The sequence below is a fragment of the Engraulis encrasicolus genome, chromosome 20 (genome assembly GCF_034702125.1).
Source record: "Engraulis encrasicolus isolate BLACKSEA-1 chromosome 20, IST_EnEncr_1.0, whole genome shotgun sequence".
In the NCBI taxonomy this organism is placed as follows: domain Eukaryota; kingdom Metazoa; phylum Chordata; class Actinopteri; order Clupeiformes; family Engraulidae; genus Engraulis; species Engraulis encrasicolus.
Genome location: NC_085876.1, coordinates 5,578,972 through 5,596,890, shown reverse-complemented (window position 1 = coordinate 5,596,890; position 17,919 = coordinate 5,578,972). Strand labels below are relative to the sequence as shown.

Below are 17,919 nucleotides of genomic sequence, written 5' to 3'. Positions count from 1 at the left end.
AGATACTTTTCTCAAAGCAGTTATAACAGCAGCAGATGCACAGTAGATGCAGTGCTCTCTCTGGGGTGCTGTACCTTTAAAAGAAACCCTCGGGGCTGCATAGTCGCGTCTCCAGGACGACCAACAATTACAAAACGATGCAGCTTGTGGCGAACAGGCTACAGTAGAAGAGCAAGTTACCTATCAGATTGAGGGGCACGAAATTAAAGGTATTGTGACAACCAGTTAATATTGTATACAATAATAGCAATGCTTATGCATGAGATGGATTAATGCAAACACCTGGCTGCTGCTTGAAGAGTAGTTGAATTGCTGAGGAATGCAGAATTGCCATGATAGTAATGGGTAATTAGCTGGTTTGTTAGCGACATAAGTTGCATGTCATCTGATTACATTTTCTGCTTTACCATTGATGGTCTAAAGCGAAATTATGATAAACCTTCAAATAAGAAAAATACCTGGCAGCTCCTTACCTGGCAGAGCTGTTAGCCAGCAAATTAGCACGGTTGCTAATGTTACCCACACCCCCAGAGCTGTGGTTGAAGTTGCGCCTACTTCCAAAGTTGTAGTGTTTCTCTTAACTACACGAAGACTGCTTGCTTGTAACCAACTGTAACCACACGCGTTTAGACCTTGTAGATGCGTCTATTGGGGAAAAAGCAGGATCACATCAGCAAAAGGCAGAAAGCCACTATGAATGTCAGTGAAGTGGAAGACCACATCTCCCAGAGATATGAAGTGAAGAGAAGACTCGGAAAAGGGGTAAGTCAAATGTTTCAGATTTTGAACTTGGTTCTTCCAGTTTGTATTGAATGAAGAGATGCCAGATGTTGTTCTTTGCAGTTGGTAGGCACTTTATAAATTAAATATATCACAATGCCATTTAACATAATCTGAGTTACATCAGTGAACCTTCTTGGGGTGTTTTGGGATAATACCTGAACAACAACAGCTTTTGTTACCACCACCAGCTTTGTGTTCTTAAAACAAGCTGTTTGTTTTAGAAGTGTAAACTTGTGTTTCCTACTACACAGTAAAGATCATCCAGGTTTACTTTGCAAATTAAATGTCAGTGAATGTGCAGTGATACAGTGTCAGTAGTCTGTTATGTCGGGATGTGGTTTGCCAAATAAAATGTTATTGCACCATGATACATTACATTAGGCCCATTGGCGTAATCCTGAAAGAAGTCGTTGGCACAGAGAAACAGCTGTGGACGTGAACAGTTGCAGCACCACACAGTTGCACAACAGGTGCACAGGAGGTGTGTGTGTGTGTGTGTGTGTGTGTGTGTGTGTGTGTGTGTGTGTGTGTGTGTGTGTGTGTGTGTGTGTGAGAGAGAGAGAGAGAGAGAGAGAGAGAGAGAGAGAGAGAGAGAGAGAGAGAGAGAGAGAGAGAGCGAGAGAGAGAGAGAGAGAGAAGGCTAGTCTACTCTTCTTTTCATGCCATTTACACCATAAGAGCAGGAGAAAAGAGGGTTTGATCCAGGGTGTTGTGTGGTAACTCAGAGACAGGGATGGAGACTGGGGCTCCTGTTTCACACACTCCTGTGTGTGTGTGTGTGTGTGTGTGTGTGTGTGTGTGTGTGTGTGTGTGTGTGTGTGTGTGTGTGTGTGTGTGTGTGTGTGTGTGTGTGTGTGTGTGTGTGTGTGTGTGTGTGTGTGTGTGTGTGTGTGTGTGTGTGTGTAAGAGAGTGAGAGAAAGTGACTTTGTGCTACTTTGTGTATTGGCAGGCACTAATTTGTGTTCTTCACATTGAAGTGTGAGAAAGAGCATACACTGTCCATTCTACCAGCAAGTAACTATAATGCAATGTTTCTGTCATCCAACCTTCTTCAGATAAAATTGGACAGTGTGTGTGGGATCTTTCTTACACTTTGATGACTACCTCACCGGGGTAATGCTCTGTACTCCTGTCCAACTACAAAGGTGTGCAGAAGTACTTTTTGGCTCGTTCTTCAATCTCCATTGAGAAATGCATGCAGTGAATCTTTGGGAGGTGCTTTCTTGATGTGTTGGGAACATGTTTGTCACATGGAATAGCCCAAGCTCTTTAATAGTCCAACCAAGAATGAAAAAGTAGCTATGCACACTTGTAGTTCAGACTCCAGAGAGGTGCCTGGAAAAGGGAACAACAAGCAGATTAGAATGGAGAGAGGTTCAGTTCAAACCTGGAATGAGAAGCAAATCTCAGATGACCTGCAATTCACCTTTGTGTTTACAGTAAATCAGCTGCTCTCACTGGATTTGCACAAACTAGGCATATGAATTACAGTAGGTGCTGAGTTGCCATAGTTAGCATGCAGAGGAGCTAGGCTGCTGTATGTCATAGATTACGTCAGCAGTCATAAGCTTATGTGCCTTATATCTGTCTTAGAACAGAACATATGTGAAGTTAATACAAAAAAGGTACAGTACAGCCTGGATTAGGTAGAACAGTGTGTCTGTTCCACTGCATTGCCGTCATTTTAACCGCAAGTTGGCAGGGAATGAAAAGCCAAGGAAAAAAAATATCAGGGTTGGCAGGTTTTGTACTTTGCCCAACTTGGGGGTGTTGGAGGCTAGCTGCCGTAAGAAAGGAGAGGCAGGAATGGCTTTGCAAGTGACGCAGTGAAAAGGGTCACTGTCACTATGTAATAGTGTGTCTGCTTTAGGCCAATTGCAAGGGTTTCTTATAGCCACTCACCTGGGCTCATTTTACCCATCTCTTTGGTCGTTTCTCATTGACTGGTAGAGGATGGCTGATGAAAATGTTTATGTTGTGTCATTGCCAGTGTGTATGTCACATCATGCTAGGATTTGTTAGTATGTTGTTGTTGTTTTTTAGATGTTCTCTCCCTGTGCTGTGCCATAGCGTTCTTATCCCTGTGACTTCTCTGTGTGTCATTGTCATTATCAGTTTGGTATCAGACAGCACTTTTGTTTTCCCGTCATTGGAGTCTCCTCCCCTGATAAACGCAATATCTGCTTAACTCCATTCTGTCAGTCAATAAGAATGGAGCCATTGGAGAATACAAGCCATTTTATCAGTAGCACATTCTCTCTCTCTCTCTCTCTCTCTCTCTCTCTCTCTCTCTCTCTCTCTCTCTCTCTCTCTCTCTCTCTCTCTCTCTCTCTCTCTCTCAGATGCAAAGCCCACTAAGTGCATTTGTGATGAGTTTACAAAAACAGGCTGTATTTCTTTAAATTTAATAAACTTCAAAAATCAGTGCATCCAATTTTGTTTGTGCTTGACTTGCTGTACTTGATGTACACTACCGGTTAAAAGTTTGGGGTCACCACACTTTCCTCCCACAATACTTCTTTCTGACAGTTTAGCTTGTTCCTTTTTAATTAATTTCAGTTCTGGTATGAAATCAGTGTATAGAGTTATTGTTCCCTGAAATTAATGCATGCAACAAATAAGCAATTTGATACTGGAAAAAGTAACTGGTGAATGGATATACGATGCATAAAATAGACCAAAATGTCAAAAATCACTAACTTTTGACTAATCAAAGTGTACCTTTACAGATATAGTGTCTAGTCAGGTGGACTAATCAAAGTGACACCTTTGACATTAATAATAACCAGTTGCGGTTCTACAAATTCATTCCCGGGATGAGATGAGGTCCAGAATTGCCCAATGAACTCTATGAGCCCCATGCATGCAAAAGTTGATGTCTGCTCCTGTCGATCCATACAATGCCGGATGATATACATATCATTTGAAAGAGGAGAATCTACACTTTCCAACAATGTATGGCACTGGCTTGTACACTAAAACGTGACTGAGACAATGGATCGTGCATTCATAAGTAGGTTCATTCTGATGGCTAGAAAATCATGCAGCTACTTTGACTTGAATTTGTGGACGAGGTGGCAACTCAACAAATGTCATACACCTACCATTGGAAAGGGCAGACACTGAGCTTTCCAATAGTTCCATGCATTCTCTGATAAACCAAAGAAATGTCTGTAGACAAATGGATTAAAACATGTATTTCTATGTAATGAATGGGTGAAAAAGCTTGGTTAGATTTCACTCTTCTGTCCAATTTAACCAATTTTATGGGTAAACAAACATTTTTTTTTTTATTTGTGGCTGTTCAGTACTTTCCATTATTCCATTTCAAGCTATTTAAAAGATGTTTGCGACTTGAATTGCAAACAAATAACTGGAAAAATGAAGGTGACCCCAAACTTTTGAACGGTAGTGTACATACAGATTTTTCAAATGGCTTTTAGAGGGTTTTGCATCTTAACTTTTTTCTGGAACTTTGTCATTTTGCTTGTTTAGTGTCCAGTGCGTGTTATGTGGCGTTTGCACATGTTTATGCTTGTTACAAAGTTGTAATTGTGCTTGCCCCTGGCAGCATGGTTGAGCTGCTCTGTTTCCTTAATTGCATTGCATGCCCCTGTTCACAGGCATATGGCATTGTTTGGAAAGCTGTGGACCGCACCACCGGTGAGACAGTGGCCATCAAGAAAATCTTTGATGCCTTCAGGAATCGCACTGATGCACAGGTGTGTACATTGCGTTACTGATAAACCACAGTGCATAGACGTGAGTGTTGCATTGCATAAACTGGTGCAAAATAGGGTTTACTAACATCAGTGTGTGTGTGTGTGTGTGTGTGTGTGTATGTGTGTGTGTGTGTGTCTGTGTCTGTGTCTGTGTCTGTGTTTGTGTTTTCTTACCCACAGAGGACATTCAGAGAAATCATGTTTCTGCAGGTAAGTAAGCACCTGACACTCTTTAACAGCTGTTTGTCATCAAACCACTGCACAGATTGCTATGTCTGTGCTGCAGCAGGTTTATTACTAAAAGCCTGCTGCTCAGGACTGCTCTGCTCGCATCACTGATTTCAAAGGTAGCTAGCTGCCCAGTGCCCACTCATCCGTAATTGGCTCTCTGCACTGAGTAGAACTGAGTCACGACCAAAGTGGCTAATCAAATTGCTTTCTGTGTACTTACCCACCGGCCCTGCGTAGCAACTGTGAAGGCGCAGGCTTGCTTGGGACCGACTGTGGCTCGTGTTTGTATTGTGTTTTGCGGCAACCAACTGTCTGGTCCCACTCTTATTCAGCTAATTCAGCTCGTGTCGTGCAGTTGCAGCAACGACCGGTGACACATCAGATATGGTGTACCCTGCATTGGTGTCCCCTGTGTCCCCTTCTTAGCTTTGAATGGAGAGCCAACATATGCGCTGACTCTTAAGGGATGAGCCACTCGTCATTGCTTTTCAGTGGCCTACAGGGGAGATACCAAATGGGATGCCTCTCTGGCCTCTACATGGAAACCTCATTAGTCTGACGATGGCTTTCCTGTAGCATGCCCAGCAGTAATCTCATTTCTAATTTGGTTTCTGGCATTGTGGAGCCTATCTCTTAAGGCACGTTGTTTGTGTGTAATGGTCATCCAAAAGGACAGCAAATTGGACCCCAAGGAAGCAGGCCTTTGCCTGTGGTCTTATTGGACCACAAGGAAGCAGGCCTTTGCCTATGGTCTTTAAGGCTCAGCCTGGTACACAGCCAGAGTAACCAAAGCAGCAGCAAAGCTCCTAGAATCTTTGTCAGCCGCCATATCTGTTATACATGGCAACATTCCAGGCCCGAAGAGACATGCCAAGACCGAATGTTCTGAAGTCACGTGCAGATGCACTTTTATAATTGCAATACAGTAGGTGGCAAAGGGTAATTTATTTATTTATCTATTTTACCCACCACAACACCACTGTGTGATTTCATCAGTCTAACCTCTCTGTTATCACACACTTATATCACAGTTGTGTAATAAACCATGACCTTTTGCAAATCTATCAAAAGACAGAGACTATTAAACGTGACCCATGGTAAAGTGTAAAAAGTCTGCTTCAACCAGGATTTTTTGCTCCCAGTTTTTAATTTGATAATATAGAAATAAAGGCCCTATCGTGGCTCTTACAGTAGGGCACTCGTCTGCTACGTGTCTGACCCGGGTTCAATTCTGGACCGGGTCCTTTGCCAATCCTTCCCTGTCTCTCTCTCCTCACTCGCTTCCTGTCATCGTCTTCACTGTCCTATCTCAAAACAAAGACAAAAAGCCCAAACTAATGTTTAAACAAATGAAAAATAAAAAAACAAAATGGGTTTTAAGTTTTAAGCAGTTTCAGTAACTCTGTGGTTTAAGCTTACCACTCCCATGAAGTGGTCATGTACAGTACCTTGCTTCACAGATGTGGTGATTTCCTGTAAAAAAAAAAAAAAAGAACAAATCGTTCTTTGCGCCCCTCAGGAGTTTGGCGATCACCCCAACATTGTCAAACTGCTCGACGTCATCCGTGCTCACAACGACAAGGACATCTACCTGGTGTTTGAGTACATGGGTAAGATTTTTTCCTGCATACTTACTACAACAGCAATAGCAGCATTTCTATAGTACGGTTCATACACACATGCATCTCAATGTGCTTTTACAGGTTGATTTTTAAGACATGCCAGGTAGTACCATACCTAGGTCAAAAAACAAAAAGCACAAACTCAAAACAAAACTCAAACAAAAATTCTGCGCACCCCCAGAAATCTCTGGCGATCCCCCCGGGGGTGCCCGCACCCCAGGTTAAGAACCACTGGTGTATAGTATATCCTTCAGTACAGGTCAGTGTTGGGAGCTGTGTGAGTATGATAGCTGTCTTGGTTGTAAGGAAGTATGGGGGATGGAATTACCTGCACACACACACACACACACACACACACACACACACACACACACACACACACACACACACACACACACACACACACACACACACACACAGCCTCAAGTAAACAGAGCAGCGGAGCATGACTAGGCATATTTTAGCCTGTTGCTTACGTCACACTGCTGATGTCAGCCTGTCTTTGAATTAGAGCGAGAGAGAGAGAAAGACATAGAAAGAAAGAGAGAATGTGTGTGTGTGCGTGCGTGCATGCGTGCGTGCCTGCGTGCGTGCGTGCGTGCCTGCGTGCCTGCGTGCTTGTGTGCGGTTGTCTTTTAGCACGCACTGTGTGGATGGCCCATAACCACCGCAGCAATCTGTGGTGTCCATCTGAAGGCACTGCAGTCAGCCACACACCACACTACTGTAGAAAAGCCTTCAGCTGTTTTGATTGTGGTCATCACAAACAGATATTGTATGAACTGCATACACACACATGCGCACGCGCGCACACAAGCACGCATGTGCGCACGCGCACACTCACATTCTGAGGCTGGACAGCTGGTAATGTTTATCTTGTGTGGAGTAGGGCTACAGTTAAGGGAATTAAAGATTTCTTGTATCTGTTTTTGTGTCTGAGGTTTAAGTGTCCTTCATCTCCACTTAGACACAGACCTGCATGCGGTGATCAAGAAGGGCAACCTGTTGAAGGATGTGCACAAGCGCTACATCATGTACCAGCTCCTCAAAGCCACCAAGTACCTGCACTCGGGCAACGTCATCCACAGAGACCAGAAGGTGACGACAACTTTAGAAACCTTTCAAAACATATAATTTTCATCCTTCATTCCAGAGCTAGCATGCATCTGATGACTTATTTTGATTTGTTTCTTGTGTTGTTGCCATACAACAGTATGCAATGCCTTGATCTGTGCTTTTTTTCTCAATATCAATTTGTTTCAAATGTACGGTACTGTGCTATTTTTTCCCGAAATCCTGTGCTTTTCTGCGTAGTTGAAACCTAGACGAGATGTCATGTTGTAGTAACAGTAAAGTACAGAATGGTTCTTACAAAAATGTTGCCAAACGCAAGAAAAAGTTTGTATTACTCTTTAACATATACGTACTATGTCAACAGTTTTTTTTTTACCAGAGCTGCTTATCCCCGCAAAATAATGATTTGATGGGGTAAGATGTGTATGATTTGTTTTCTTGTAAAGTAATTCATAATTTGACTCTTGATTTTTGCGAACTACAGCCCTCAAACATCCTGCTGGACACGGATTGCTTTGTGAAGCTGTGTGACTTTGGTCTGGCGCGTTCGCTCTTCCAGACGCAGGAGGACGCGGGGAACCCCGCCCTCACCGAATACGTGGCCACCAGGTGGTACCGGGCCCCTGAGATCCTCCTGGGCTCATCCAGGTAGCATTCACAAAACTGCTGACAGCTGGCCATAGTGGGGTTTTTTATATGTATATATTTGGGCTTTTTATGCCTTTATCATGATAAGACAGTTGCAGAGAGACAGAAAATTAGCAGGGGAGAGAGAGACGGGGAGGGCTCGGCAAATGAACACACTCCCGCCATCTGGCATTGAGGAAAGGGAACGCCTCCATGTGTAGTTGGTGAACACAGCCAGATGACGTGTAAGTCAGGTTATTGGCAAATGACCTCGGGCCGGAATTGACAATAACTTGGAATGAAGGAGGATAACCTGAGCAACTCAGACGTGGATGTTTACATTTTATAAATGTAACAGGAACCGTTTGCTCAGGGGATCCTATTACTTAAATTAAATGCTTCCCACATCAGATTGTGAGGTACAGGAGCATGGTGGTACTATTTCTACATAACAATAGGATCTGGTTGAACTGAATGAACATGATCAATTAGTGGTTAACTGCCTGTTAAAGCCTGTAATGTGCTGATTAATATCACAGTGTGTTACTTTCAAGAAAAATATCTGGTTACTAATACATCTTCTACCATGATGTTCAATGTAATGTTCACCATGACCCGTCTCTGTCCGCCTCTCCTGTAGGTACACTAAGGGTGTGGACATGTGGAGTGTGGGCTGCATCCTGGGAGAGATGCTGCTGGGGAAGCCGCTGTTTCCCGGCACCTCCACCATCAACCAGATCGAGAAGATCATGAGCGCCATCCCCCACCCCACGCCCGAAGGTGAGTAGTAATTGTTGTACCCGATTAGTATCGTACATGCTGTTCCATTCCCCAACCCACGCCCGAAGTTGAATATCCTCCATCCCCCACCCTACGTCCAAGGGTGACTACCTTCTAGAGCATGACATGGGAGTGGATTTTCACTCCCGTCCCATCCCGGACTGGAGTAAAAGAAACAAATCCCATCCCGTCCACTCCTGAAAAGAATGTTTCCCAATCCTGCCCACTCCCACTCAAAATCAATCCCACTCCCGTTTCATCAAAAAACGAGGCTTTTTTAAAATGAAAATATAAGCGAGCATTCCCGCTCTCGTACATTTTTATTCCCGCTCCTGCCCGCTCCCATTCATCTTTAAATTTTGACTCCCATCCCGCGGGACCCACGGGAATTCCCGAAAAATGTCATCCTGTACTACCTTCCATCCCCTATCCCACCCCCCACGCCCGAAAGTGAGTACATCATATCCCCCACCCCACACCGGAGGGTGAGTAGTAAGACATGCTGTGCTATGGCCCACCTTATCATAGATGTAGTAGCAGCACATGCTGTGTCGTCAAAGGATACTGGAACATATCACTGAGCGAAACCAAAAATGGTCAGAACAAATGCATACGTGACACTTGTCACAGACTGGGTACATTGCACCCCTCTGATCCGCTCTGATTATACGTTTTAATCGGATCGCAAAGCTTTATTTGACTCATTGTGTTCATTGCACGCATTTCTATTCTGGTTGCATTACTGTTGTGATTAAAGTGTTCTTCCAATTGGACTACAAATGTAAACCATAGTGTCCATGTGAATGTAGCCACTGAAGTACCCTGCCCTCAGCCACTCCCTACTGAGTAATCATCACCATTTAGTTTGGTCATGATCTGTGGTCTATGGTGATAGCTGTGAAAACACTGCAAGCTGTTTCGCAAACCCATTACAACTTGACAACTGCTGCAGCAGCCAAAGAGAATAGAAAGTAACTCCTCTTTTCTGGATCCCACATCCTGGCTCTCTGCCGATCAGTTCTTGTACCAGTGATGTGGACTGCTGATAAACGCTGTCTGTCTGTCTGTTATCAGCTGGAAAGTGTTTATTGATTTAGGCTGGAGTGTCTTATCGTATGCCATCTGATTGAAGTGCTTGATTGAAGTGGGTATTGTATTGTCACCTGCAGACGTTCTCTCCATACGCTCGGAGTACGGAGCCTCGGTCATCCAGAAGATGTTACTAAGGTCAGTTGCTGAGATATTGTTAAAGGGACACTGTGCAGGAAATGGTCAAAAAAGGTACTGCAACTATGCTGCTTATTGAAATTGGGCTGCCTACTGCCAAATTTGATCTTTACATGAAAGTTTACTAAGTATTAAACAAATATTTTCTAGTATGGTCCAAGTACAGTAATTTTTGCAGCTAAAAATGGCTATTTTTGGAAATACAAAATGGCGGACCATGGAGAAGATCCCCCTTTTCATGTATGAAAAGTGCAATTTTTCCAGTCATAATGAATACTTAGAATTTGATGCTGGTGGTAAGTATTCATGAAAAAGGTAACATTAGTGAATGGGCAGCATGAATTCTGGAAATAAACAACTACAAATCTCACACAGTGTCCCTTTTAAGGTGGACTGTGTAATACATGAATATTTGCTAAATAGACTAATATTTACTACTAATATGACAGTAGTATTGTGTGTTGTTGTATGTTTCTGTATCTGTCTATATGTCTGTGTGTGTTTGTGTGTGCGCACATTTATGCGTGTGTGTGTGTGTGTGTGTGTGTGTGTGTGTGTGTGTGTGTGTGTGTGTGTGTGTGTGTGTGTGTGTGTGTGTGTGTGTGTGTGTGTGTGTGTGTGTGTAGGCCCCAGGTTCCTCTGGAGGAGCTGTTGGAATCTCCAGTGGACCCCAGTGCCCTGGACCTCCTCAGCCGCCTGCTGCTCTTCAACCCAGACAAGAGACTCACCGCCGAGCAGGGACTCAACCACCCATATGTGGCCAGGTACACCGGCGTCACACCGTGTGTGTGTGTGTGTGTGTGTGTGTGTGTGTGTTTGTTAATGGGGTAGAGCACGGACTCAACCACCTATACGTGGCCAGGTACACTACACCCTTTGTGTGTGTGTGTGTGTGTGTGTGTGTGTGTGTGTGTGTGTGTGTGTGTGTGTGTGTGTGTGTGTGTGTGTCAGGGCTTGACACTGGCACCTGCCATCCGGCCAAATGCTGGTAAAACTTGGCTGTGGCTGGTAATACTTTCAGTGTCACTAGCCAATTTGTCTGGCAGTAGGGATGCAAATTATCGATTAATTCATTAATCATTAGTTGATAGTGTTATCGATCGACTTTCGATTAATTGATAAGAGGCGTTTTTTCACCTGAATTTCATAGGGCCTTTTAAAATACTGTATCAGCTAAATAGTTAAAACACTGAGTTCAAAAAGTATATTGTTATATTAAATTATATTATGAGAATTATATTATGATCATTAAGCCCATATTGTATTTTATTGTATGATGTTATATTATATTATTATAATATAATTATAATTAAGCATTAGAAAAAGAAAGCTGTTTACTATGGCATCTCCACACCACCTTTGGGGAGGCATTGCTTTCACCCAGGAGTGAACTAGTAGCCCCACGCCCCCCTCTGTCGCCTTGCCTATATGACAGACAACGTTGAGTGAAACGTGATCAGACTCAGGACTTGTCTGCATATGTGTCAGCCAACCACAAGCATTTTAATTTAATACGCTTCAAAATAAAGAAATGCTATATGTTGTGTAGTGTGTTGTTGTCCATAATGGATAGTAATGTCAACAAAGTTCGTTTCTGAAGAAAAAAAAGTTATTTCCTGTGTCTGTAAGGAGAGCTAATAAGCTAACAGGCTCCATTGAGAATGAATGGAGCTATGACAACAACACTTACAGCTAACAAGGATTCGCCTGAAATTGAACAGATGGTGCTCCTCTTCATGATGGTCATATATATTCATGCCCAGTTCAGCTAATACTAGTCTTGATATCTGACAGGGTGTTAGGGATTTAAAATTACAGCTCACAGTTTGAAATGACTACGTTTGTGATTTCGCTAGTTAGCACACTAATCTAACCTAGCAAGCTTAAACCCTACAGTAAAATGCTGCTTGCCATTAACATTTGCCTGTTTTGAAAGATCGTTTTTCTCATAATTCAAGCAGTAACAACTTACACCATTGGACTTGGCATAATCACAGATTCAAGTACACATCTCCAAAAGACCCACAAGAACTCTAGAAGTTGCAATGACGATTTAATAGATAAAATCTGCGCACCATGGATTTGAGTAGGACTAGAACTAGAACCACTCAACAGTCTCTAGCGCCCTCTAGCGGTTAATCGCGATTAATACATTTTAATCGAGCAACCTCTTGCTCGACAACTAATCTAGAGTCGATTAATCATTTGCATCCCTAGCTGGCAGCTAATTCCTTGGTATAAAATATGCATTATAGTTGCCTATATTCTGTTGTTTGCCCTTTGTCTGCCAATTGTTTGTATTTAAGTTCAAGAAAAAGCTCAATAACTCAGTTTGTATTTACTTGATATACTGATATGAGCTATACACTCATCTTACTTTCGCACCTCACCTTAGGCGTACACTATCATGATTAAGAAAAATAAACAATATAAAATCTGTGGCTGGTGGAATATCTGAATGGCTAGTGACTTGGGAAAACCACTAGCCACAGTGGCCGGTGGGTGAAAAAGTTAATGTTAAGCCCTGGTGTGTGTGTGTGTGTGTGTGTGTGTGTGTGTGTCTGCGTGTCTGCTTGTGCATGTGTGTGTACATGTGTGGGATTTTGAGTTGTGATTACTGCATGAGGTGTTGAAAGGTGTCTCAATTGAGTGAGGTCTTCAAAACTGACGTTTGTGCCCAAACCTTTTCATCCTTTACATAATCCACACACTACACACACACACACACACACACACACACACACACACACACACACACACACACACACACACACACACACACACACACACACACATTGTTTAATTCTCCATCAGGTTCCATAACCTGGCCAAGGAGCCCTGCCTGGACTATGATGTCATCCTGCCTGTGGATGACGACATCCAGCTGTCTGTCACGCAGTACCGCAACAGGCTGTATGAGGTAACACCTTGCATTCATACACCTACTCCTCGGCCTACGGCCTACTCTTGTGTGTGTGTGTGTGTGTGTGTGTGTGTGTGTGTGTGTGTGTGTGTGTGTGTGTGTGTGTGTGTGTGTGTGTGTGTGTGTGTGTGTGTGTGTGTGCACACTTACAGAGAGAGAGAGAGAGAGAGAGAGAGAGAGAGAGAGAGAGAGAGAGAGAGAGAGAGAGAGAGTTTGTGTTGATGGCTGTGTGGTTAGTGTATGCATATGTGTATGCATGTATGCATTTTCTACTTGCTACTGTAGATGTGTGTCTTGTTTATCAAGTTCAAATGATCACATCCTCCCTTTCCCCCTTCAATCCCTCTGCCTCCACCTCTTCTTCTTCAACCTCTTCGTCCTCTTTCTCCTCCTCCCCCTCCTCCTCTACCTCCTTTCCCTGCTCCTCCTCATTCTCCTTTTCCTCCCCCTCCTCCTCCTCATTCTCCTTCTCCTCCTCGTCCTCTTCCTCCTCGTCCTCTTCCTCCTCCACCTCTTTCTCCTCCTCCTCCTCCTCCTCGCTTCACTGCACTGTGCTGTGCCTCCTGCTAGATGATCAAAGAGAGGAGGTGCAGCAGTGGGGGCTGGGCCCAGAGGCGTTGGCACCGCAGGAGGAAAGGAGAGGAGGAGCAGGCGCGCAGGAGGAGCCTCTCGGGAGCCCGGGGAGACGGCACAGACAACACGCCTCTCCCAGACGGCCCTGTCTCCTCGCCAAAGAACTGTGGGGTAGGGGAGGGAGCAGGCGATCAAGCGGAGGTCAAGTCTCCCTCAGTCCCTCTCAAGTCTCCTCTAACGAGGCAACCGACAGCAGTAAGCAGTCCGGTACTCCCGCACATACAGCTGGCCAATGAAAAGGGTGGACCGGCACCCGCCGTCTCGCATGCGGCCCATGAGAAGACTGCTCCAGGCCTGCTGCCGGCCAATGACAGGGCTGGGGTGCTGCTGAGCCCCGGTGCGCAGAAGACCACCTACAACCCCATCACTCACACTCCTAGTAAGTATCTCTAAAACGAGACACATTTGGACAATAAGGCTATGTCACAAGATAAAGGAGATGTTATAAAGACAATTTTCCGTCTAAGTTTGATTTTGACAAAGTGTGTAGTTAGTTACTGCACTTTGCCTTTGTAGGTCAGCGTTATGTCCTCAAACTAAGTAATTACATCCACGTGTACTATGCAGCTAATCAGGTCAACCTGTGGACCTGTCCATGGTGCTGAACTCTGGATGCCAGGATGAGTGGAACTGCTGCTGCTCTCAAGGGGGATATTCCCAGAACATGGTTGAGTGATAAACTTAACCGGTTAGTAGATAGCCCACAGGTGTCATGTAGTTAAGAGAAGGAGGACTCCAGGCTCTTCTATTTGATGATTTACCACTACCTCAAGGTTAACTCTTATGAACCTGATTTACTACTGAGCCAGGTTCTTGGAATACGCCTGGTTAAAGGCCCGTTCACACCGGAGTGGAAGTTTTTGTGCAAACTTTTTAGTGTGCAAAGAGTAATTGGAATGCATGTGCTTTATCAATTTGCGAATTTCACTGTGAATATTTGTGCTCCGGTGTGAATGGGCCTTTAGTGCTAACTAACGACTCCTCCTCCCCTCTCCAAATACGCGTCTCCTTTCCTGTCTTCATCCTCTCCTCTCCTCTCCTCTCCTCTCCTCCTCAGTGTTGGCTCAGCTACAGCAGCGTAGTGGCCTGGGCTTCAGGAGGCAGCCGCCACCACAACAGCCCTTTGCCACCACCACAGACAACATCCCCATCCTGCCTGCAGAGGGCGCCAACGGCAACATGGTGAGAGATTTGCCACACAAACATGCATTAACATTACATTACATTACATTACACTTAGTTGGCGCTTTTACCCAAAGCAATTTGCAGTTATTTACAGGGTATTGGTTACAGTGTGGGGTTAGATGCCTTGATGTTTTTGATATTTTTATTTGTCTTTTCTCCCTATTTCCTGCTTTTATCTTTACTTTATTTCATTTTATTTTATTTTACTTTATTTTATCGTACTTTTCTGTAAAGCACATTTGAATTGCATGTATGTATGAAATGCACTGTACAAATAAAATTGGATTGCCTCTATAACTATGTGTAACTGTGTCCGGGTTCCCTGATCAGCTGGGGGATAACATGCGGGCCGGTCGTAACCGGTCGGCTCCAGTGGGCCGCATCCGCTCCCAGTCCCTGACCCTGGCCCCCCACCCGCTCCACAACCCCCTGTTGCGACGCGACGAACCCCTCGTCTCATCCGGCCTCAACGTCACCTCCGCCCGACTGGTGAGTCTCACACCTCGCCTATCCTCCCTGTGTGTGTGTGTGTGTGTGTGTGTGTGTGTGTGTGTGTGTGTGTGTGTGTGTGTGTGTGTGTGTGTGTGTGTGTGTGTGTGTGTGTGTGTGGAGGGGGGGGAATCACTATGTCACATCTCAGTCATAGCACTCAAAGCACAGCATCAGTCTGTCCGTCAGAGAGAGCGTGTGTGCGTGCATGCATGCTTGCGTGCATGTGTGCGTCTGCTCTAATCCAACTCCAGCTGTTGTGCTGGGTCAGTGTGTCCCTTCATTGTCCTGTGTAACATTGTAACATTAGCCTCATACACAGGTGTTCACTTTTACGCATAGCCACTAATGCAAAATATGTGAGCACATGTGCAGTCTCCTCACAGCAGGGTGGGCTTCAAGGGCAGGCTAGTAGGCTAGCACGCTTGTTTACACAGCTGTCTGCACACATGGCACAGTTCATTGTGGATGGCGGCCCTACTGACCACAGAGGGGTTAAGTGTTTGGCCGTGAGCGCACACTCTCTACACTCATACATTCTTACAGACACTCATTCTACACTCAGACACTCGTTCGCTCTCTCCCTCTCTTTCTCTCTCTCCCTCTCTTTCTCTCTCTCTCTCTCTCTCTCTCTCTCTCTCTCTCTCTCTCTCTTTCTCTCTCTCTCCTCCCTTCTCCCACACACTCCCACTGACATGCCATGTGTGTCCCTGTCTTTCTCTATCTCACACACACATTGTCTCTCTTCCACTTTATCTCTTTTTTCACACACAGTCACACACACTCACACACAGGCTGTCTCTCCATCTCACCTGTCTCATAGGAAGGTGCCAATCAACCAACCAAACACAGACACACACACAGACACACACAGACACACACAGACACACACACACACACACGCACACACACGCATGCACACACGTGTGTACACAGCTCCTCCACCTCAGTGCTGAGGGCTGTCCTTGGCTCCCCTGGGGCTGCACGCTGCATCAACACTGAGCATGACTCAGCAAGACTCCACACTCCCTCTGAACAATAGGACACACGTCCAAGCAAACTCTCTCTCTCCCTTCCTCCCTCTCTCACTCTCTCGTTCTCTCTCTCTACACCTGTTGACATTATTTGACACCCTAGAAACAACTGTCATAAAGAGGGGAAGAGCCATCTCTCTCTCTCTCTCTGCATCTGCTTGTTCAGAACACTGACAGATTGTTTATGTTTTTTTTTCCTTTTCATTTTTTCTGTTGGAGATTCAGATGCTGCATCTTGTTAAAAAAGAAAAGAAAAGATAAAACCAGGTCGCCAGCAGAGCTTTTGCCTGGCTGAAAGCAGGTTAAGAGCAGTGCAGAAAGCCAAGGGCTCATCTCCTGAGGACCTGTAGTATACAAAGTGTCTCTTTCTCCATGTTGGCATTGTTCACCATCAGAGATTGTCTTTTTTTTTTTTTTGCTCAATACTGAAATGTTATGCTATGTGTGCTTTTACCATATACACTGTGCAAAATATAATAACTAATTTAATTGCTGCTTTCTCCTCTGTTGGTGTCATCTCACTAGTTTTCAAACCATCTCTGTCCCGTTATCCCTCCTGACTTTCGGCTCTTCGTTTGCCCTATGCCAACCTGTTTATCTTCATCACTCTTTTCCTCCTTGCCTCCTCCAATATCTCTAGTGCCGCATATTCCACATTATCTGTTTTTTTGTTGTTGAAACCAGGCCATTTGCAATACATGGCACTGGATTGTAAACGATTGACTCCAGGTTGCCCCTCACTGATTATTATTACATTATTGTAGCAATGTGCTACATTAGTGTAACATTGTAACTAATGAGTGCGGGTAGCCCATCACTGGTACAACTAATTAATCAGTCTAATCCCCATCCCCATCTCGCTCTGAAAACAGAACCAGCGCTCCCCGTCCCAGTCTCGTGAGGCGCGGCCGGTGGTGCGCTTCAGCAAGAAGGTGTTCCAGAGCAACGCCAACGTGTCGGCGGCGGGCGACCCGCGGGCCAAGCTGGGCAGCTACAGCCAGGCTTACGGCACCATCAACAAGACCCATCTGGACAGCCTGCTCCGGAGTCGGCACCAGCACTAGACACGACTGGACATCACTACACTGCAATTTGCATGGCAGATTTGCACTCAGATCTTGATACACATACACTTGCGCACAGACACATAGACACACAGACACACACACACACACACACACACACACACACACACACACACACACACACACACACACACACACACACAGTAGTACACTCACTCGCCAGCAATAGCATACTAGTTTGTACTGACACACACACACACACACACACACACATACAGTAGTACACTCACTCGCCAGCAATAGCACACACACACACACACACACACACACACACACACACACACACACACACACACACACACACACACACACACACACACACACACACACACACACACACACACACACACACACCACATTACAGTACATTCTCTTATCGACTGGCCAGGATAATGTGTTGAGAACCTGAGACTATGTAACACTCACACATACAGATGATGTGCAAAATTATGCAGTCACAAAAAAACAACATTATGCACACACGAACATACATGTGCAATGAA

At 44.8% G+C, this 17,919-nt stretch overlaps 1 protein-coding gene across 2 annotated transcripts; it reads left to right on the top strand.

Moving 5' to 3' along the window:
• The first annotated feature begins 121 nt into the window (after window positions 1–121).
• Window positions 122–17,648, top strand: mapk15 (mitogen-activated protein kinase 15). 2 transcript variants are annotated; one of them, XM_063184695.1, is made up of 15 exons: window positions 122–209; window positions 631–762; window positions 4,408–4,506; window positions 4,687–4,716; window positions 6,257–6,347; window positions 7,327–7,457; window positions 7,993–8,081; window positions 8,701–8,840; window positions 10,010–10,067; window positions 10,694–10,831; window positions 12,882–12,987; window positions 13,561–14,002; window positions 14,681–14,805; window positions 15,139–15,297; window positions 17,204–17,648. In XM_063184695.1, exons 2-15 carry the CDS (start codon window positions 640–642, stop codon window positions 17,393–17,395), a joined length of 1,923 nt encoding a protein of 640 aa, XP_063040765.1. In that variant the 5' UTR covers window positions 122–209; window positions 631–639; the 3' UTR covers window positions 17,396–17,648. The 2 variants fall into 2 exon arrangements, with proteins under 2 accessions (XP_063040765.1, XP_063040764.1); XM_063184694.1 differs by having other exon boundaries at window positions 7,918–8,081.
• Window positions 17,649–17,919: the final 271 nt, after the last annotated feature.